General features: G+C 60.1%; 5 protein-coding genes across 7 annotated transcripts; 1 reads left to right on the top strand and 4 right to left on the bottom strand.

The window, feature by feature from the left end:
- Positions 1–1401: 1401 nt before the first annotated feature.
- Positions 1402–2741, bottom strand: LOC106048263 (olfactory receptor 5AN6-like). Its single transcript, XM_013200159.3, has one exon. It carries the CDS (start codon positions 2446–2448, stop codon positions 1513–1515), a length of 936 nt encoding a protein of 311 aa, XP_013055613.1. The 5' UTR covers positions 2449–2741; the 3' UTR covers positions 1402–1512.
- A 3222-nt stretch (positions 2742–5963) lies between these two features.
- On the bottom strand, positions 5964–7765 carry LOC106048249 (olfactory receptor-like protein COR4). Its single transcript, XM_066998881.1, has one exon. It carries the CDS (start codon positions 7040–7042, stop codon positions 6101–6103), a length of 942 nt encoding a protein of 313 aa, XP_066854982.1. The 5' UTR covers positions 7043–7765; the 3' UTR covers positions 5964–6100.
- A 2335-nt stretch (positions 7766–10100) lies between these two features.
- On the top strand, positions 10101–11443 carry TBX10 (T-box transcription factor 10). The gene is made up of 6 exons (XM_048053128.2): positions 10101–10273; positions 10345–10446; positions 10518–10689; positions 10785–10940; positions 11021–11088; positions 11170–11443. Exons 1-6 carry the CDS (start codon positions 10101–10103, stop codon positions 11441–11443), a joined length of 945 nt encoding a protein of 314 aa, XP_047909085.2.
- A 62-nt stretch (positions 11444–11505) lies between these two features.
- On the bottom strand, positions 11506–17762 carry TCIRG1 (T cell immune regulator 1, ATPase H+ transporting V0 subunit a3). Of its 2 annotated transcripts, none has more exons than XM_048053089.2 (20): positions 17642–17762; positions 17149–17315; positions 16258–16336; positions 15946–16175; positions 15754–15848; positions 15133–15259; positions 14973–15055; positions 14789–14882; positions 14496–14708; positions 14025–14175; positions 13805–13944; positions 13446–13603; positions 13287–13377; positions 13088–13206; positions 12732–12945; positions 12492–12608; positions 12297–12407; positions 12081–12201; positions 11836–12007; positions 11506–11754 (listed from the first exon to the last, which is right to left on the bottom strand). In XM_048053089.2, exons 2-20 carry the CDS (start codon positions 17263–17265, stop codon positions 11673–11675), a joined length of 2514 nt encoding a protein of 837 aa, XP_047909046.1. In that variant the 5' UTR covers positions 17266–17315; positions 17642–17762; the 3' UTR covers positions 11506–11672. The 2 variants fall into 2 exon arrangements, with proteins under 2 accessions (XP_047909046.1, XP_047909047.1); XM_048053090.2 differs by having other exon boundaries at positions 17607–17670.
- A 344-nt stretch (positions 17763–18106) lies between these two features.
- On the bottom strand, positions 18107–19956 carry NDUFS8 (NADH:ubiquinone oxidoreductase core subunit S8). 2 transcript variants are annotated; one of them, XM_066998893.1, is made up of 7 exons: positions 19873–19956; positions 19254–19331; positions 19104–19166; positions 18922–19011; positions 18655–18827; positions 18445–18573; positions 18107–18349 (listed from the first exon to the last, which is right to left on the bottom strand). In XM_066998893.1, the coding sequence occupies exons 2-7, from the start codon at positions 19291–19293 to the stop codon at positions 18218–18220; spliced, it is 627 nt and encodes a 208-aa protein (XP_066854994.1). In that variant the 5' UTR covers positions 19294–19331; positions 19873–19956; the 3' UTR covers positions 18107–18217. The 2 variants fall into 2 exon arrangements, with proteins under 2 accessions (XP_066854994.1, XP_066854995.1); XM_066998894.1 differs by having other exon boundaries at positions 19254–19305; positions 19873–19932.
- Between the last annotated feature and the right edge of the window lie 205 nt (positions 19957–20161).

The following is a 20161-nucleotide window of genomic DNA, read 5'->3' as shown; positions in this document are numbered from 1 at the left end:
ATTCATTGCCTTTGAAAAACGTGTATACAAACATGTACACACCTATACTATGAGATGCTGGGGTCCTTTTTAATGATATTGGCTCACATAGTGGGAGGTATTGTTATATCTTAAAGCTGTAGGCTAACAGTCTGTGATTTGTTCCACACTTGAAGGAAAAAAAAAAAAAAAAAAAAAAGAGGAGACAGCACTGGATGTGGTTAAAATTGTGCAGAATGTGAAACAGAAGACAGAATGGTGATGAGGGGAGACCATGAGCTCTGTAACACCCAATTTCTCCCCCTGCTTTCCAGCGAGACAGCTCTGCTCACCCTGTCCAATCCAAAGTTTTAAAGCAAGGGAGGTTCATTGGCAACACTCCATACTGCTGCTGCCACGGAATTCCCCTCATTTATGTCATCACAAGGAATTAAGGGCCATGAAGCACGAGACAAGCTGTAAGAGGAAATGCTCTTTTTTTTTTTTTTTTTTTTAAACACTGATTCCACCCATGGTTAATCTAGGAGGGACAGTAAGGTTATGAGCAGTCAAACCACCAGCAGTTAAATTACACTCTGTCAAATGCTGGGCATGGTGCATGTGTACTGAATTCCTCTAGGTACACATGAGGGCTCCTGTGCATGCAAGAGAGAAAACAGAGGAGAAAGCATCTGTAAATAAATAAATAAATAGATAGATAGATAAATAATTAAAAATAGAATTAATCTGTGTTTTGTTACTAAACAAAAATGAGATTTTTTTTCCCTTCCTTTTCCGAAAAAAATAAAATAAAAAGTGTAGTTTTTTCACTACAAGCCACTGATGGTTGCTGCTACAAAGGGTATTCAGAAGTGAGAGGTTTCGTGTCCATGAAGGTAGAAAAGAAAACCAGTAGTGTGATTTGTTCTCTGTAGAGAAAAGCAGTCGATTGCAGATGGGGTTATGAGTGATCTTACTGGTAGACCTGGACACATTTTGCCTAAATATGCACATTTGCAATTTGGCTTGCTGACAAATAGTCTGGCACAGCCACATTACTATCCAAGCTATGGTACTATTTATGGTTTTTAAGTCACAAAACTTCTGGTATTCAAGTGAACCTTCCAAAACCTCCCATTTTCCTATGGGCTAAACTTCACTCTAGTAAAGTTTAATTTAAATTTAAAGTAAAGTAAAGTAAAGTAAAGTAAAGTTTTTAGTAAAGTTTAATTTAAATTATTCATGTAAGCTTTCTTAATAACTAGCAGAAAGAAACAAGAGGCAGCAGAGTGACTCCTCCTAAACCGATCGTGTTCGGCTGCCCAGAAGTATTTGTAAATACTGATTAATTTATTAGTGGAGTTGCTCTGGTGACACCAAATTTTTCAGTTCTGTGAGACAAACATTAACCGGCCTGCAGACAAATTACACAATTTGCTGTAGCAAAAACACACACACACACAAATATATATATATATATTTGAAGGCCAATCTGCTACTGCAAATGCCAACCACACTGGTCACATAACTTACAACCTCATTTATTTACACTGTTCAGGTTCTTTTCCTGGCTCTGAGTCTCCTCAAAGCCTCCTTCACCTCCTGGTTCCTCAGGCTGTAGATCAGGGGGTTCAGCATGGGGGTCACCATGGTGTAGAGCACTGCAACCCACTTGTCTTCTTCTCTTGACTTGAGCGAGCTTGGCTTTAAATAAACAAAGAGGCCGTTCCCGTAGAAAATGCTGACGGTGGTGAGGTGGGAGGCGCAGGTGGAGAAGGCTTTGCACTTGCCCTCGGCTGAGCGGATGCTCAGGATGGTGGAGATGATGGCGATGTAGGAGACCAGGACAACGAGGCCGCTGGAGACGCCGAATAAAAATGTCGGAACTGTTATTGTAAGAGAAGTGAGAGTACTGTCAGATGAGGAGAGAGAGACCAGCAGAGAGAGGTCACAGAAGAACAGGTTGACCACGACGGAGCCACAGAAGGACAGATTAAACATGCCGATGATTTGCCCCATGCCATTCACCAGCCCGGTCAAGTAGGAGCCACCCACCAGCTGGACACAGAGCCTCGGGGACATAAGGACCGAATAGCGCAGCGGGTGACGAACGGCCATGTAGCGGTCGTAGGCCATCATGGCCAGCAGGAAGCATTCGGTGACCAGGAAGACGCCGAACACAAGGACCTGGATGACACATCCCACGTAGGAGAGGGGCTTCTGCCTGACCAAGTCAGCCAGCAGCTTGGGGGTGACAACTGTGGAGTAGAGGAGGTCTACCAAAGCCAGATTGCCCAGGAAATAATACATGGGGGAGTGGAGCTGAGGGCTGGTCCTGATTAATACGATTATCCCCAGGTTCCCTAGCAAAGTCATGAGATAAACTGCCAGAAAGACCGTGAAAAGGGTGAGCTGAAGCTCTAGATTTCCTGTGAACCCCATTAAGCTGAATTCGACTGTCTGCGTGCAGTTTCTCCCTTGGCTTTCCATGAATGAGCACAGCAGAAGATAGTGAATAAGCTTTTGCAAATTGTCTATGGCTGAACTCACGAAACCAATACTGCAGCCCAAAAAGCTGGACCTGGAGTGGCTGTCACAGGTGGCATCCAGGAAATACAGTCATGAAAGACAGCCTGATCCTAAGAGAGAGAATCACAGCTAGGTTCATCAAAAATGACAAAGGAAAAATAAATAATGGATAAATAAAATCATCACTGCACATGCAAAATCACATATATCAAGAAAATATCTGTGGTCCATCCCTTAAAGTCCCTCCCAGACAGATCCCGACTTTCCCTCCATCAATAATCTTTAAAAAGAAAAAATATCTAAAAACATCCTGCCCTAGGTCATCCTCAGTTTGGAATTTACCTCTGTGAATTCTTCTCATCTTAATATTTATCTGTTAGCTATAGAAGTCCCTGTTAAACCTCATGAAAACAGCAAGCGAGGGCAGCATTGCTTCTTCTACTTAATAGAAGAATACTTAATTCTTGCACATCACCAGCCCTGTGAATCGCAGTGTTGTTCAAAATTACACAATTTATCTCTATTCCCACAATGGTCCTTTCTTCCTCCTCCCCCTGTGACTTCTCTGAGACATACAGCTATGAAGCAACTCTGCAAAGGGACTTCTCTAAGAAGCTGTCTTCACCTAATATTGCCTTATGGGATCTGGAGTCATCACTGCCTTGGGACCCAGGGACTTGAGGAGCAGTCCCAGCCCCAGGGAACTCATAAAACTCACCTTTGCTCTAAGGTGCAATATTAAAAAACTTTTATGTGCTAAGGCAAAATGAAGTTGGCTTGGTTTTCCTCTAGCTCTGAGAGAAAAGGGTTGGTCTCCAGGTTCCAGCTCTCCGGGAGTTATCCACCCCTTTTTATTCAAAGGAGAATAAATATGTGTCTCTGTTTTTGTGCCTTTGCTTAACCACCAACTTTAGTAGGGACCTCCAGAATGGGATTCGTTGTACCCCATTTCATATTCAGCACAGATTGAGACCCAAGGCTTAGTGCCTGCTGCTACCATGAGCCTTGCAGTGAACACAGCTCCGGCCAACGCAGTCAGCAGGGCCGATGCATCTCTCAGCTGATGAATGCTGGTGTCTGACCTGGACCACACTGATGTACGTGACCAAATCTCCCTCAGCCACAAAGGGCACTGACATACAGAGTCACAGAATCATGGAACAGCTTGGGTTGGAAGTGACCTTAAAGCTCATCTGGTTCCAACCCCCCTGCCACAGGCAGTGATGCTACCCAGCAGACCACGTTGCTCCAAGCCCCATTCAGCCTGGCCTTAACTTCTAAAGTTCAAGGCCCTGACTTTGCTCTTTGCCAGGCTCATGTTCCTCAAGGTCATTAACTCCTCAAGGCAGCCCAGGCTGCCTCTGATGTCAACCTCCTCACCGAGTTAATCCGCGCTGGTGAGCACCAGGCCCCATAATGCATCTCCTCTGGCTGGTTGGTGACACGATGCTGCTTGATGCTAAGAGCCACGTCCTTTCCATTTGAGGTGACTCCCAGCCCTAATCACCGAGTAAAAAAGGGGACGTGGATCCTACACCTGAGATAGCAGCATTTGCTCGGGCTTACGTTTAAATCAGATTTAACCAGAATTAAGGTAGCTCCACCTAAAACAGAGAGCTCCAGCGGATCTCTAAGATCCAGCACCTGCTTTCTGCAGGGTACAATTTCAGAAGCAAGACCCTGAAGACACAATAACCAGGGTTAAACCACTGTTTGTTGCCTTATTTCTGCCTCCTTAAGTAAAACAAACTTCAGCTGGAAGCTCATTTGCATCTAAAGTAGGAGGAGCGTTTGCGACGACACAGAGACAAAGCTACAACAGTTTTTGAGGACGTATCCTGCCCGTCGAGAGGAGAGGCTGCCAAAGCAACTGGCAGCCCAACAGAGCAGATGCAGGTGCCAGCCCCATCTCTGCTCGCTGCTCGTTTGCTCCCCACTCGTCAGGATTAGGAAGCTCTTTCTGGTTTCCCCAAGGACAGCAGGCACGGCTTGCAGGATGGGCAGGAAAATGGTGTCATTTGGCTCTGTGAGACAGGGCTCAGTCAGGAAGCCACGAAGAGCCAAGCAGACGTGCTGGAGCCACAGACTTGTATTTTAGCACACCAAAAGTTCTTGTTTGCATTTAAATTCAGAGGAGGGTGGAGGTGAGACTGGCTGGACACAAAGCCTGGGGGCCATGTTCATTAAATATTGTATTTCCCGCACTGCCAAATAACAGCCGCAGGTCACAGCAGCAAGACGAGGCACGCTGGGGCCATAAACAAAACATTAAAATAGCGTAGAAGCTTCTACAAAAAGAAATATGTGGCAATTGTCCCTTTGCCTAGGTTAAACAGCATCCTGAGGATGGCAGTGGTGGAGCAGCAGGAGCACGGGGGATCGGCAGTGCACCAAGAACTTCACTTTGCCTTGATACCACCAGCAAGCGCCCCACAGGCTTCACGTTAGGGCCGAGGAAGGAGCTCAGGCTGAGATTTCCTAGGGTGAATTTGCCACATGGGAAACCCCAGTGAGGTGCCCCCCTCGGCAGGGCGGCTGCAGAGCTGATAAGCCAGGAATGGGAGAGCGAACCCTGAGAGGGAGACACCCAGCGTGCTCCGAGAGTGTGTTTGCTCCAGAGTGATGGGAAAGACAACGATGGGCTGGATTAAAGAGTAACCAGGAGTTATCAAGATTCTCAGGAAACAAAGGAGGACTCAGACCTGCTGCCTAACATGTCCCTGAATGCATAGGTCTGGGCTAGCCGTGTGTCAACAGATCGTCAGGTCACCGCCATCCAGATTTGATTTAATCCAGATAAGCAGCCTCTGCCCTGCCGCACCGCCAACCCAAACTATTGCATGGCCCTAGGGTATCACCAGAGCTCCAGGCGTCACCACAGTCCTTACAGATGGTATGGTATGGCTGAGGTGAAACCCAAACTGGAGCATTTGTTTTTTTTTTTTTTTTTTTCATGCACACAGTGAGGCAGCACCGGCTTGTGCATCGTCTGCAGGAAAGCAGCAGGAGAGGCTTCAGGGCAGGCATCAGCACCAGTCCAGGCTGGCATGGGTGCAAAACTTTGGGTGGTTTGGGGCCTGAAGGAGAAGAGCACCATGGTTCCCATGAGCTATTGTGGGCAGGGTACCATGGGGACCATGCCTTGTCTCACTGTCCACGTGAAGACCAAAGGCAAAGGAGTGGAGCAGTGGGCAGGGGCTGTTTGGTAGCACCTACCCTTGGAGGGAGCCCTTGCTGCAGTACACAAATGCTTTGCATGCGTGCCTTCATTCACAACAGAGGTCACCTGACCACCATACTTAATTTTTTATCTGTTAATCATTGAATGAGATTTGAGTATAAACAAGGAAAAACATTTCCCACGTAGCATACCAGTTAGTTGCTGTCATCTTTCTTTTTCTTGACAAAGGTGTTTCCGTCCTGAGGCCAGCTTTGCTGGCCCTTAACGACTTTACAACACTTCCTTGAAAGAGAGCTAGATTTCCTGGAACAACATGATTCACCTCGTTTGCCCCGATGTGCTGAGCAGAAGGGACAGCCTATGCTGCTCACTGTGAGAAAAACACCTTATTTAACCAAAAAACTGAGCACGTCACTCACATCTTTATTCTGCTTAGCCATACATGTACAACATACAATATCTTTTCATTTTTGTGAGTCTCCTCAAAGCGTCCTTCACCTCCTGGTTCCTCAGGCTGTAGGTCAAGGGGTTCAGCATGGGGGTCACCACGGTGTAGAGCACTGCTGCATGCTTATCATCCCTTGAGCTGGCCTTTAGGTACATAAAGATTGATGTCCCGTAGAAGATGCTCACAACAGTCAGGTGGGAGGCGCAAGTAGAGAAGGCTTTGCACTTGCCCTCGGCTGAGCGGATGCTCAGGATGGTGGAGATGATGGCGATGTAGGAGAGCAGCACAACAAGGCCGCTGGAGACGCCGAATAGAGATGCTAAAATCCTTAGTATAATTTGGTTGAGGGTAGTGTCAGAGGTAGAGAGCGATATCAGAGGGGAAATGTCACAGAAGAAGTGCTCGATGATGCTGGAGCTGCAGAAGGATAAACGCAACATGCCAATGGTCTGCCCCATGCCATTTGTCAGCCCCATGAGGTACGAGCAGGTCACCAGCTGGAAACAGCATTTTGGGGACATGGTGACCGAATACAGCAGGGGATAGCAAATGGCCACGTAGCGGTCATACGCCATCATGGCCAGCAGGAAGCCCTCAGTCACCCCCAAAAGGTCGAAAATGAACACCTGAGCTACACACCCAGCGTAAGTAATGCACTTCTTCTCCGACAGAAAGTCAGCCAGCATCTTGGGGGCGATAGCGGTGGAAGAACAGAGGTCTACAAAAGCCAGATTGCCCAGGAAATAATACATGGGGATGTGGAGCCGCGGGCTGGCCATGATTAACACGAGCATCCCCAGGTTCGCCAGGATGGTGACAATATAGATGAGCAGAAACAGCAGGAAGAGGGCAGTCTGAGCCCCGGGGTCGTCGGCGAGCCCTGTTAGACTGAACGCGGTCACTCGGGTGCAGTTACTTCCTGCCATTAGCTCAACGCACGCTTTCTGCGTGAAGCACGATCGTGATCTCCTTGCTGGCAGTTTCTTCTGCTACAGGCAGGTATCTCCCAGGCAAAAAGCCCTCTCCCCAGTGGGCCCTGTTTGGAGACAAGACCTAAAGGAAGATTTCAGGCACGGATCAATTAGAGACAGCTTGCCGAGAGACATAACGCCGCGTGGGTAACACAAACAGGGTGCTGCAAAACCCAAACTCTGCTTGAGCTGCACAGCACGGCTGGCGCTCACTCTGAGGCCATCCCACTCGAGCTGAAACAGGGACAAATGCAGTGAAAGGCAGAGAAACACAGTGCTCTTACAGTGTGGCACCAATTATTCACCCTTGCTCTCTTAGGCACATGCCACCCACCTGCTTCTTCCTTCTTTGCTGGGATTTCTTCTTAACTGTGAGCCCTGGGGACACAGAGGTTTGTCTTGGCTTCCTGATAGCCTCTTTTAGCTATAATTTTTTTTTTCTGGTTCTCTCTCCTGTTTTTAGAGAAATGGGGATTTTTCTAGAGCAACAGTCAACCCCAAAAGCTGAACAATCCCGCCTTGAAAATACTTTTTGGGGAAAAAAAAAAAAAAAAAACACCCTTTCAACCTGCCCCCTGCCTTAGGGAGTGAGCTCCATGGGTGTTCTTTACAGGAAAGCTTCTGGTCCCCATCCAGCAGCCCTTCGTGGCCAGTGGGCAGAGGAAGCCCCCCGAGCGTGCCCTCCTCTCTCCCATGGAAAGCAAAGGCAAGGCTCAAAGAACAAAAATGAGCATACGATGCTTTGCCCAGCTGAGCCACACCAGCAGTGCCCACAACCTCCCTGTCCCACAGCCATGCACGGACGCTCACAGCGCAGGTGCCCGGCGGTGAGGGACACAAAACCCACACGCGTGTCCTTATCGCTTGCCCTCTCTGAGCTCTTTCCTTCTTGCAAGAGAAAACTGGGTGAGATGGGCGCTGCGAGGCTCACTCACATTTCGGAGGTGTCTCCTTCTGCTTCCCTGGTGAGGATCTCGGGGATGGACACAAAGACATGCCTGCCCGAGGCTCTGCGGGGCAGCTGGGTATCTAACCACCATCAGCGAACGCCCCCACTATCACGTCACCCAGGGATTTGGGGGCCGAGAGCCCCAGGAGAGGGGCAAAGCCCAAAGCAGGTCATTATCCTATCTCTGCGCACCTTGGCTTGGAGAAGCAGTGTACCCAGAGGAGATGGCAAGATCAAGGGGGCTTCGGGCTCTCATTAAAGCAAACCCCAGACCACCACGCGGCCGGCCATGTCCGCTGCTTAAACACCCCAAAGGTCACAACAGCTTCACCAGTGTGCAGATTGACGTTATCACGACAGGGAGCTGGGCACGGGCGACAGAACACTTTTCCACCTATCTTCAGCTCCCTGTATGCACGCCAATAGCTTGCAAATTTAGCTACGAGGAGCCGGTGGGAGATGGTGGTGACCTCGCTAAAGCCGAAGCAAATATCCCCCACTGCTCTCCTTATTGCCCACAGGGCCACCACCTCGACATCCAAGCCACCCGGGTGGGTTGGGTGTGATTTCCCCTCTGTAAGTCCACGTTGGCTCCTCGTTGCCACCTTCTTGTCCTTCCTCTGCCTGCAAAGGGTTTCCAGGATGGTTCCTTCCGTGACCCTGCAGAGGCTGTGCGCAGCCCTTCTACGCTCCGTGATGCTTGGGGTCACGCCTGGCTTCGTGGCGAGGAGAAGCTGTGCCAAGTGGGGTCAGGTTAGGCAAGTACCAGGCCCAGATGTACCACCTTGAGAACCTCGGGCTGTAGGAAGCCCCCTGCGGGGCACCAGTGGGCAAGCACCCAAGTGCCAGCGGAATCTCTGCATTCATGGCCCCAAAATAGGAGGCTTGCAGCCCTGGGAAGGAAGAAGTGAAACTGAATGATGCTGACACCCCGAAGCAGCCACTTTCACAAGCCTTGTGGTTTTTTTAAGCCAACCACCCCATTTTCTGGCATCTGGAGGCCTCTCTCCCAAGGAGCAGCTGCTAAAAGCCAGGTTTGCTGCACGGTGTCCAACCCCCCAGTCCCAAAACCCCCTGCTGATGGTGACTGGAGAGGTTATCTTGGGCAGCCTTTGCTGAAAACCAGGGGAAAGCAGAAAAATCGGCTGCGGGGGCCACGACACCGTGGCTCAGCCGTGCCGAGCCCCTGCCTCTGCTGTCACATCGCCGCTCGCACCTCCTCATCTCCCGCTCGATGCCGGCCCACGGCTGACAGCGGGAGATGGATGGGGCCGAGCCAGCGCCGCAGGGGATGCAGGCGGGGCGGTGATGGATGGGGGGGCTCAGAGAGGTGGTGCCCCCCACACACAGTCTGCTCCGGTCCCGCTCCCCAAAACCCGGTGCTTCTGGGGTGCTGATCCCAAAGGCGGCGTCACCGTCACCCCAGCTGTGTTAGGGGCCCCATGGCATTTGGGGACTCGCCCCCACTCTGTAGCACCGGTCACATCCCCGCACCTGCTCCTTCCCCAGCCCTGGGTACCCCCAGACCCAGCTGAGGGTCCCAAAGCCACCGCTCATCCCTCGTCCATCACCGTCGCATCAAGGCGCGAAGGCAGCGTGGGAGGGGGGGGGCTGTGCTCCCACCGCCCCCGAGGCCCCGCTGCTGCTCCAGCCCCCTCGTCTCCACCCCCGAGCAGGGGGATAAAACCCCCTCGGTGTGCTGGGGGGGCTGCAGTCCGGAGCTGGTGGAGCCGCGGCCGCATCCTGCCCACCCATGACAGGTAAAACCCACCCGTGGCACAGCCGTGCCAGGGTCCCTGCATGGTCCCCGCGACGCTCAGCCAAGGGGTGCACTCGGTCTATTCAGGGTGCCGGCTGCCCCACACGCTGCAGGGCAGGCGCGTGGTCCAAACCACATAATTGTGGGGCGGCGGTGGGGTGGGGGGATGAAGCCATGCCATGCCATGCTGGGGACCCCTCAGCCCTCCCCGTGAAAGAGGCTGGGGGTGCATGGGGTCATTTCCCAAAGAGGGGGTGCAGGAACCACAGCGCCCATCGCCCCCCAACCCCGCAGCCTTCCTGGCCATGCCGGGCGAGGGCCCCCCCTCAGGCGCCATCCCTGGGTGGGCGTGCGAGGGGCCGGGGGCCGGCGGCAAGAACCGGCGCGTGTGCCACGCTGCGGCACGGCTGGAGATGGGCAGCCTCTGGGAGGAGTTCAACCGCCTGGGCACCGAGATGATCGTCACCAAGGCAGGCAGGTAGGTGGTGAGGAAGGGTGCGGGGGGGTCCCAGGGCAGAGGGCGCCCCCACAGCCTTCCCCTCCCCGCAGGAGGATGTTCCCCACCTTCCAGGTGAAGCTGTCGGGGCTGGACCCGTCGGCCGACTACGTCCTGCTGATGGACTTCGTCCCGCTGGATGACAAGAGATACAGGTGGGGATGGGGAGGGCTGGGGGCACGGGGGCCGCGTCCCGGTGGTGCTGAGCCCCCCCCCGGCCCCGCAGGTACGCCTTCCACAGCTCCTCCTGGCTGGTGGCCGGCCGTGCCGACCCGGCGGCCCCCGGCCGCGTCCACTTCCACCCCGACTCGCCCGCCAAGGGGGCCCAGTGGATGCGGCAGATCGTCTCCTTCGACAAGCTCAAGCTCACCAACAACCTCCTGGACGACAACGGCCACGTGAGGACATGCCGGGGGGGGGGGGGGGCACACGGCGGCGGGGGGGTGGCGAGGAAGGGGGATGCCCACCGCCCGTCCCCTGTGTCCCCCCCCAGATCATCCTCAACTCCATGCACCGCTACCAGCCCCGCTTCCACGTGGTGCTGGTGGACCCCCGGCGCGACAGCGAGCGCTTCGCCCATGAGAACTTCAAGTCCTTCAGCTTCCCCGAGACCCAGTTCATGGCGGTGACGGCTTACCAGAACCACCGGGTGAGCTGGGGCCAGGGGCGGGGGGAGGACACAAGGGGGTGCCCCCCACCCCACGCCCCGTGACCCCCCGATCCCCGCAGATCACCCAGCTGAAGATCGCCAGCAACCCCTTCGCCAAGGGCTTTCGGGATGGGGAGCCCGAGCCATGGTAAGACCCTGGGTGCTGCCATGATGCCACGGTGATGGGCTCCGTGCTGCCTGCCCTGAGCCACCCCCATCTCTCTTGCAGGTGTGGGGGCACGCTGCCCCCTCCCCGGGCTGCTGCACAGCAGAAAGGTCGGGGGGCTGGGGGCCGCGCTGCCCCCCCGCTGCTCCCCCACGGCCGTGGGGCGCTGGCAGCCGTGGCCCCCCCTGGCTTCCCCGCACCGCCCTTCCAGCCCCTCGCATACCCCCCCAGCGTCTACGTGGGGGCCAAGCCCCGCGCCGGCCCCTACCCGCCGCCCCCCCTGCGGCCAGCCAGCTTCAGCAGCGCCGCGAGCACCTTCGGCTATGGGCAGCAGTGAGGGGGGACCCCCTGCGCCCCCCCCTTGGACCCTCACCCAAGGAGAGGATGGAGACAGGGAGCTGGGGGGAGCCAGGGGGGCTTTATTCACTGCGGAAGCCTCTGGGTTTGGAACGGAGAGGAGGAGGCCTGGGGGGTGCTGCAGCCGGCCCCCCCCCAGCCCCACGGCTCTGGGGGGTTCCCGGCGATGCTGTGAGCCCCCCAGGTCCACGCAGCACGGAGCGGCTTGGCTACTCCCAGGAATCAGGCACGAAGGCGAAGGGGCACAGCTTGTAGCCAGCACCCACGTAAAACTTGTTCTGGAACTCCACCCTGCCGAGGAAGGGGGGGGCACGGTGAGATCCAGCGGGTCCTACGGGGGTCCCGTCCCGCCGCCCCCCCCACCAGGCTCACCAGTGCAGCCGGAGGGCGTGCAGGAAGGCGGAGAGCCCCTCCATCACCAGCAGGATGGCCACGGTCAGCACGGCGAAGACAGCAAAGACAGGCACCAGCACAACGCCGCCCACGTAGCTCAGCCGCACGAAGCCGTTGCGCATCACCATGGTCCACAGGACCTCCGAGAGCTCTGGAGGGGCAGCAGGGGGACAGTGAGGCTCAGCCCGGCCCCAGGGGGGGTCGTATGGGGGGGGGGAACTCACGTGCATGGGCCAGGCTGAGCGCCCAGAGCCGCAGGTAGGACGCGGTGTTGGAGATGCAGCCCAGGCAGTACTCGATGGTGTGGATGGCTTGGTGCATGAAGACCTCGGAGAAGTCCATGTGCTGCGGGGACAGAGGTGGGACGTTGTGTGTGTGTGTGTGTGCCTTGGGGGGGGTCTGGACACAGCCCGACCCCCTCACCCACCCCCAGCCCTCACCTCAGCGTCGGGGCCGTGCCCCCCGCTCTCCACGTCCTCCTTGGTGGCGTTGACGGAGTTGCCGGCCTCCTGCCCCTCCAGCAGCGGCTCCTGCTCTGCCGCTGCCACCGGCTGCACGGGGACATTGGCACCAGTCAGGCCATGCCATTGCACCCCCTGCCCCATCCGAACCCCCCGCCCTGTCCCCAGCCTCACCGGGGGGTGGCCTGTCTTCCGCCTGCGCCGCCGGCAGCACAGGTACAGGGGCGTCCCCAGGAGCAGGACGGGCACCGACGCCAGCGCCAGCACCACCAGCACCATCTGCACTGGCACCTGCACGCGGCACGCGGCGTTACAGGGTCCCACCAGCACCCACATCCCACCCAACCCCACCAGGCGGTGTGGCCGGGCTCAGCCCCAGCTCGTGATGCTGGGCGGGGGTCCCGGAGGTGCTACCTGCCCCTCGTAGAGCGGGAGGTTGTCGGCGTTGGAGGTGAAGAGGAACATGTCGATGAAGTGGATGAGGATGCTGGGAGCCACCCGGGAGTCAGCGGCGCCGAACTTGATCCACTTGTAGAAGATGAGGAACACGAGGTAGCCGAAGAGCGCCAGCAGGAAGACCACCTCGGGCAGGAGCTCCAGCACCAGCCGGTGCCGCTGCTGGAAGTGCCTGTGCAGGGGGCACCAGCCGGGCTCGCCACGCTTGCACCCAGCTCTGACACAAGGGAGCACGACCCCCCTTGCCCACCCCACCCTGCCCCGGGTGAGTCCAGCCCTGGCCCCCTTGGCACGACGCGGTGAGGGGGACTCACACGTGGTTGAAGACACCCAGCAGGACGCCGAAGCCCATGTGCACAATGCCCAGCACCACCGACATCTTCATCTTGAAGGAGTTGAGGAAGTTGAGGTGGTTGGTGGCCAAGCTCCAGATCTGCCAGGGGCAACGTGGGTGAGATGCCGGACCACCCCGCCGAGGGTCCCGTCCCGTCCTCGCCCCTGCAGGACACTCACCGGGTCAATGCCAAAAGGATAGGGCCCTTGGAAGACGCCGGTAATGTTGGGGTCCAGGGTGAGGGATGGGTGGGTGGCGAGGTAGTCAGAGCTGCGGGCAGAGCAAGGGGGTCAGTGCAGGCAGGGACCCGGGGGGCTCACAGGGGCGGGGGGTCCCACCTCCAGGAGGAGCGGTTGGCCATGGTGGCCACGCTCCAGGCCGAGGGGAAGATGACAGTGGCTTTGCTAAAGCACTCGTTGTAGATGAAGCCGGTGTAGATGGAGAAGGCCCCCATGAGCAGGATGAGGTAGCGCCCCTCGAAGAACGTCTGCCAGATCTGCGGGGGGCAAAACGTGGCTCCCTGCTACCGCCCCTGTCCCACGCTGTGCCCGTAACACACCACCCTGCCCACACCTCCAACCCTGCAGCCAGGTGGCCCTGTTCCACACCGACCCCATCCCATACCTCCAGCCCCATCCTGCACCTCCACGACCCCGTCCCGGCCCCCCAGCCCTGCCGCACACCGTGTCCCGCTCACCTCGTTGCTGGCCTGCCGCAGGCTGGGGCTGTTCTCGTACAGCACCATCCACAGGGCAAAGAGGAACATGAGCAGCCCGTGCCCCACGTCCCCGAACATGATGGCGAAGATGAAGGGGAATGTGATGATGGCGTAGGGCGCTGCGGGGGCACGGGCACTGCGTCATACTGGGCCACCCCCCAGCCCTGGGGTGCCAAGGGGAGGGTCCGGGGGTCCTTACCGGGGTTCACCTCCTGGTAGCTGGCCACCCCGTAGGCGTCCACAATGCTCTGGAAGCCAGCGGTGAACTTGTTGGTGCGGATGAGGGTGGGGGGGCTCTCCATGGTGGGGATGCGCTGCACGAAGCACTCCACGCTCGAGCCGCTCTTGTACTGCGGGGAAGGCACCCAGGGCCTGACCCCTGTGCCATGACGGGGGGGGGCCTGTCAGGCTGGGGGGCGCAAGCTGGGGGTGGCACGGGGATGCAGGGCACCAGGGGGTGGGGGACAAACCTCGCCCCATGACACATCCCAACACGGGACACGTCATGGGGGTGGCGTTTCTCACCCTAGCACAAAGACACTGCGGAACCCCTGGCATGAGGACATGGGGCCACCAAGCTATCCCTGGCACAAGGACACAGGGCCACCAAGCAATCCCTGCCATGTGGACACAGGGCCACCAAGCAGCCCTCGCCGCAGCGGGCACCCACCGATCCTTGGCGCAGGGCGTCCTGCACCTGGGTGAGGTCCCGCACAGGGCACCAGACCTCAGCGATGAGGCACTTCTCGGTGACGTCCAAGCTGCACTGGTTGAGGACGAGGTAGATGGCCTTCATCTTCTGCACCTGCACCCGCCACGTGGGCAGCGCCAGCACCACCTTGTCCAGCACCTGCGCCAGGTACTGCTCCGTCTCCTCCAGCACCTGCGTACACCCAGATGGGGGTCAGGGATGGAGGGGTCCCAGTGCGGCCCCCCCAGACGCCCTCACGGTGCCCTGCTCACCACGCTGAGGTCCTGGATCTGGCTGAGCAGCCCGTTCAGAGTTTCCGCCCGGCTGGCCTCGCTCTCTGGGTAGGGGTACACCTGGCAGTGGAAGCTGGGACAGACAGACACCGCTGTGTCGGGGGGGGGGGGCAGTGCTAAATAAACCTTTTTGAGGCTGGATGGCATGAGGCTGCTCACTCACCAGTCTGAGATCTTGCGGATCTTCTGCCCGATCTGCTCGCCCCAGTAGGAGATGAGGAAGATGACCCAGGTGACACTCTCACCCTGGGGACAACATAGGTCATGTCAGCCCTGGCCACTCCATCCCCCTTCCCCGCCACCCCCCCTGGTGCTGCGCTCACTGTGTCCGGGTCCTCCAGGGGCTCAGGCATCTCCACGAAGCTGGCCACCAGGTAGCCACGGCAGGCGCGCCACAGCAGCCGCTCGAAGGCGCTCACCCGCCACGGGTGGATGACACCGGTCACAAAGCTGCGGGGACGCAGCATGGGCGCTGGGACGGGCACGGCTCTGCCGCTACCCCTGCCCTATTTCCAACCCGTACCCTACAGCTTTGTCCCTGCCCTGTGGCCTGTCTCCAACCCTTGTTCTACAGCCTTGTGCAGTGCCCCATGGCTCCTCTCCAACCCCTGTCCTACAGCTTTCCCAGGTGCCCCGTGGCCATGCCCCTGCCCAAGTCCTGCCTTCAACCCTAACCCTACAGCCTCACTCACTATGGACACCCCTTTGCCCTTCTCCAACCCTTGTCCTACAGCCTTCCTAAATGCCCCATGGCCATGCCATTGCCCTGTGGTCCACCCCCAACCCTCGTCCTCCAGCCGTACCACTGCTCCACAGCCCACCTCCAACCTCCATCCTCCACCATGCCCCTGCCCCATGGTTCACCTCCAACCCTCGTCCTGCAGCCGTGCCCCTGCCCCACAGGTGACAGCCTCCCCCCAGGAGACCCCTCGGGCCCCCCTTACTTGATCTTGCGGTCGAGGTGCTGGTGCACAGAGGGGTCGAGCAGAGGATCATGCTCGGAGAACGCCCGGGTCGACGGTGGGGATCCGGGGGGGCCCTGCAGTGTCGGGGAGCAGAGAGAGGAGGCTGGGGGTGGCGGGGCGCAGGGCTGCCACCCCAAGGCTGGGGGTGCGAGGGAGGGTCCCGGCACCCACCGGCAGGCTGGTGAGGCGCTGCCCCTCGCGCAGGACGTGCAGGTACTGGCGCAGGTCCCGCAGGTGCCCGCGCAGGGCGGCGCGGTTCCGGCTGACCTCCCGCAGCTCCCGCGCCAGCTGCTCCGACTGCTCCTGCACCCGCAGCGCCTCGCGGGCCAGCGGCGCCGGGGGGTTTTCAGGGCACGGCCCCAGCTCCCGCCCGGCCCCGCGCAGCTCCTGCTGCAGGAAGGCTGCAAGAAAAGCAGTGGGAGAGGGGCTCGGGGAGGGTGGGACCCCCGCCGGCAGCCCTGCGCCCCCCTCCCCGGCACTCACTGAAGGTCTTCTCCATCTCCTCGCAGCGCCGCACCTCGCCCACGAAGCGCCGCTGGAATGCGCTCACATGGGGGTTCAGCTGGGGAGGGAGGGGGCACGGTCATGGGGGTCTGGGGGACGGCGTGTGGGCCAGCACTGTGCCACCACCCCCGGCACCCCACACAGCTCGCGCCAGTCCCCTGCTCCCATAGCACCCCGGCTCAACCCCCTGCACCCGGAGCCCCCAAACCACCCACACCAAAACCCCTGCACCCAGAGCACCCAAACCCTTCCATCCCAACCCCTCTGCACCCAAAACACCCCAGGGTCCTGCACCCAGAGCACCCTAAACCATCCAAATCCAAACCCTTGCACCCATGGCACCCAAGCCACCCAATCCCAATCCCCTGCACCCCAAATGCCCCCAAACCCTCGCACCCAGACCACCCAACCCCCTGCACCCACACCCATCCATTCCAATCCCCCTGTACCCAGGGCGCACCAAACAGCTCACGCCCGTTATCCTGCACCCATGGCACCCCAATTACCCAAGCCCAATCCGCTGCACCCACGGCACCCAAACCTGTCCATCCCAATGCCCTGCACCCAAAATACCCCAAACCCTTGCACTTGGAGCACCCCAAACCACCCAAACCCTCGCACCCGGAGCGCCCCACACCCAATCCCCTGCACCAAAAGCACCCCAAACCGTCCAAACCCCAGCCCAAACCTTGCACCCAAGGCACCCCAAACCACCCAAACCCAAACCCTTGCACCCGGAGCACCCCGAATCATTCAGAGCACCCCCTGCACCCACGCCACCCGAAACCCCCCAGCCCGCCCTGCCCACTGCAGCCCACCCCGCCACCCCAAGGGCCGTCCCGGCGGGGGTCCCCACGTCCCCCTACGTACGTCCCTGAACTCGAGCAGCCCCCGCTCGCCCAGCTCGCTGACGCAGCTGTACGCCGAGGCCGAGTGCAGGAAGAGCTGGGCCAGGCAGACCTCCTCGCTGCGGAACAGGGACCCCATGGCGGCCCCCGGGGGGCTGGGGGGCACCCCGCTGGTCCCGGGGCACCCGGCTGGGGACGGAGGCGGGCGGTCAGGGCGTGGGGACGGTCCCGGGGGTGCCGGTGCCGGGGTTGCCGGTGCCGCTCGGTGTCCCCGGAGCTGGGGGTGCCGGGGACGGGGAAGTGCCGCGGCCCCACGTAGCGCCCCGGTTGCACAACGCCCGACCCCCCCCGCCCCGCTCAGCTGCCTCTGAGTCAGGGTCAGCGCATCCCGGGGGGGGGCACCGGGACCGGGACAGACCCCCCCCAAACCCCTCCCTCCCAGCCCCGCCCCCCCCTGCACCGCTCCCACCCCCCCAGTACCGGGACAGCCCCGGGACGGCGCCGCCAGCTCCTACCCGGGTGCGCGGCGGCGGGGCCGGGGCAGGGCGCGGGGCCGGCCGGGCTCCGCACTTCCTCTTCCCCCAGGAAGGGCCCGGCCGCGGGGAGGAGGCACCGGCACCGGGAAACTGCCCCGGTCCGCGTGGGGAGCGCGGAGCCGGAACGCACCGCCGGCCGCCCCCGGGGCTCCCCCCCAAAAGGCAACCCGCTGATGTGCGGACCCCCGGTACCACGAAGCCCCCCGACCCACGCTGCTGTGCCTCCCCCTGCCCCACTCAGCTTAACCCCACGGCGCCCACATCCCCTCCCACTGGTGCTCCCCATGCTCCCGTGCCACCCCAAAACGGGGTACAGACGGGAGGCCGTCCTCAGCACCGCTGCCCCCCTCCCCGTGGCACAACCATGCTGCCCCCTCCACTGATGCACCCACTCAGGGGCTTCCCCAGCCCCAGGATTGGCAAAGAAGACACCAAGGCACAAGCTCGGGGTTAGGAAGGGGCCAGTGCTCCCCCCCCCCAGCACAAGGGGGGCTGTGGCAGCACCTGAGGGCCCTTTATTATGGGATCGGGGGGGACATGGTGCAGCCCCGGCCGTCACCGGTACAGGTAATCGGCCTGGATGTTGGCTGCGATCTCGGCCTCCCACTTGTCGCCGTTGTTGAGCAGCTTCTCCTTGTTGTAGAGCAGCTCCTCGTGCGTCTCCGTCGAGAACTCAAAGTTGGGGCCCTGCCGGGACAAGAGACGCTCACTGTGAGACCCCCACTTCCCCAGGGAGCTCGGCGTCCCCCTCCCCAGGCTGGAGGCTCCACTCCCGGGCTCACCTCCACGATGGCGTCCACGGGGCAGGCCTCCTGGCAGAAGCCGCAGTAGATGCACTTGGTCATGTCGATGTCGTAGCGGGTGGTGCGGCGGCTGCCGTCGGCCCTGGGCTCGGCCTCGATGGTGATGGCCTGTCACCGAGGCGGGGGAAGATGGCATCAGGGGCTCCCGGGAGCCCCCAGTGACGGAGCAGGGGGGTGCGGGGGGCTCACCTGTGCCGGGCAGACGGCCTCGCAGAGCTTGCAGGCGATGCACCTCTCCTCTCCGGAGGGGTAGCGGCGCAGCGCGTGCTCCCCACGGAAGCGTGGGCTCAGCGGCCCCTTCTCAAAGGGGTAGTTGATGGTGGCCGGCTCACGGAAGAGGTAGCTCAGCGTCATGGCCAGGCCTGGGGGGGGGGGGTCCGGTGGGAGCAGGACATCACCCCAGGGGACAGCGGGGCGACTGGGGGGGCACACGCAGGGCTGTGCTGCAGGGCTCACCTCGGAAGAGCTCCGTCCACAGCAGGGTCTGGGCAGCGCGGTCGGTGATGGACTTCATGTCCATGGCCGGCTCCTGGATGTTGACGTACTCTGTGGGGAGCAGGACACCGTCCCCACCCTGCACAGCGCGTGGGGACGGCAGCAGCCCCCTGCTGGGACGGGGGCAGGCGGGGGGTACTCACTGTAGCAGTCCCTGGGGGTGGTGGTGCTGAGCGGGCGCAGGTAACATGGGGGGGGCGGCGGGCCTGGGAGGGGGCAGAGGAGGGAGGTAAGGGGGGGGCGAGAGAACGGGGCCGTTTTTGGGGTGGGGGGTGCAGGGCGGCCGCTCTCACCTGTGCGGGCAGCCCGGTGCAGCAGGCGCAGCGCTGCCATGTCCGCTCCTGCCTGGGGGGGGCCGCGGGCTCCGAGTGCTGGGTGTTGGGGGGGCACACAGGGGGCGGGCTGGCAGCAACGGGGGGGTGCAGCCCCCCCTCACCTCCCCCGAGGGATACGGGTGTCCTGGGCGCCCCCAGCGCCCCCCCCCCAGCACCACACAGCACAGGGGCTTTCTCCCCCCCCTCCCTTAATTGACACACGCCCCCCTTCCAAAAAACCACCCAAGGGGCACAGATTTCGCCTCCCCCGCCCAAAACCCACCCAAGGGGCCCAGATTTCGCCCCTCCCCCCCCCCCCAAAAAAAAAACCACCCAAGGGACCCATATTTTGCCCCCCACCCCCCCAGCACCTCGCCCCCCCCCCAGACGCCCAAAGGACCCCGGCTCCTGCCGCCCCCCCCCCCACAAGTGTCCCGGTGCCCTCCCCCAGCGGCCCCCCTGACACCCCGTTATCCCCCCCCCGGTGACAGCCGCCCCCAGCCCCGGGCCTCCGCCGCCCCCGAGGAGCCCGGCAGCCCCCTCCCCCGGCCCCCGGGACCCCCCCGACCCTCCCGGCCCCCCCCAGGCCCGGCCTCACCTCCCCCAAGGACCCAGCCGTCCTGACCCCTGGCCCGCCCCCAAGTCACAGTGCGCTGGCGCGAAGGGATACGGCGCACGCGCAGAGCGCCGCCGGCTTCACGGGGAGGGCAGCCGCGCTGTGGGCGGGACTTCGGAGTGGAGGGCGGGCCGCACGGCCTGATCTCGGTTTCTATTGGACAGCTCCGGCTGATTGGCGGTGCGGGGAGAGTCCGCGAGGGGAGAACGAGAGGGACTCCAGCCAGGTGCCCGCGGATTGGCTGAGCGGCGGCGGGGCGGCGCTGCGATTG

Source organism: Anser cygnoides, chromosome 5 (assembly GCF_040182565.1).
Source record: "Anser cygnoides isolate HZ-2024a breed goose chromosome 5, Taihu_goose_T2T_genome, whole genome shotgun sequence".
Classification (NCBI taxonomy): domain Eukaryota; kingdom Metazoa; phylum Chordata; class Aves; order Anseriformes; family Anatidae; genus Anser; species Anser cygnoides.
Note: the sequence above shows the minus strand (reverse complement) of the source record. Positions and strands in the feature narration are given on the sequence as shown.

What these genes read in the sequence shown, in the direction of transcription:
- LOC106048263 (XM_013200159.3), bottom strand. Translation starts at nt 2,448, where the DNA reads ATGGAAAGCCAAGGGAGAAACTGCACGCAGACAGTCGAATTCAGCTTA.
- LOC106048249 (XM_066998881.1), bottom strand. Translation starts at nt 7,042, where the DNA reads ATGGCAGGAAGTAACTGCACCCGAGTGACCGCGTTCAGTCTAACAGGG.
- TBX10 (XM_048053128.2), top strand. Translation starts at nt 10,101, where the DNA reads ATGCCGGGCGAGGGCCCCCCCTCAGGCGCCATCCCTGGGTGGGCGTGC. An exon ending in ATCGTCACCAAGGCAGGCAG is followed by an intron (nt 10,274 to 10,344) that starts GTAGGTGGTGAG and finishes CCCTCCCCGCAG; the next exon opens with GAGGATGTTCCCCACCTTCC. An exon ending in CTGGATGACAAGAGATACAG is followed by an intron (nt 10,447 to 10,517) that starts GTGGGGATGGGG and finishes CCGGCCCCGCAG; the next exon opens with GTACGCCTTCCACAGCTCCT.
- TCIRG1 (XM_048053089.2), bottom strand. Translation starts at nt 17,265, where the DNA reads ATGGGGTCCCTGTTCCGCAGCGAGGAGGTCTGCCTGGCCCAGCTCTTC. An exon ending in AGCGCCTCACCAGCCTGCCG is followed by an intron (nt 15,849 to 15,945) that starts GTGGGTGCCGGG and finishes CCGACACTGCAG; the next exon opens with GGCCCCCCCGGATCCCCACC. An exon ending in CCCTGGAGGACCCGGACACA is followed by an intron (nt 15,056 to 15,132) that starts GTGAGCGCAGCA and finishes TGTTGTCCCCAG; the next exon opens with GGTGAGAGTGTCACCTGGGT.
- NDUFS8 (XM_066998893.1), bottom strand. Translation starts at nt 19,293, where the DNA reads ATGGCAGCGCTGCGCCTGCTGCACCGGGCTGCCCGCACAG. An exon ending in GCACCGGGCTGCCCGCACAG is followed by an intron (nt 19,167 to 19,253) that starts GTGAGAGCGGCC and finishes GCCCCCTCCCAG; the next exon opens with GCCCGCCGCCCCCCCCATGT. An exon ending in CCGTGGACGCCATCGTGGAG is followed by an intron (nt 18,350 to 18,444) that starts GTGAGCCCGGGA and finishes TTGTCCCGGCAG; the next exon opens with GGCCCCAACTTTGAGTTCTC.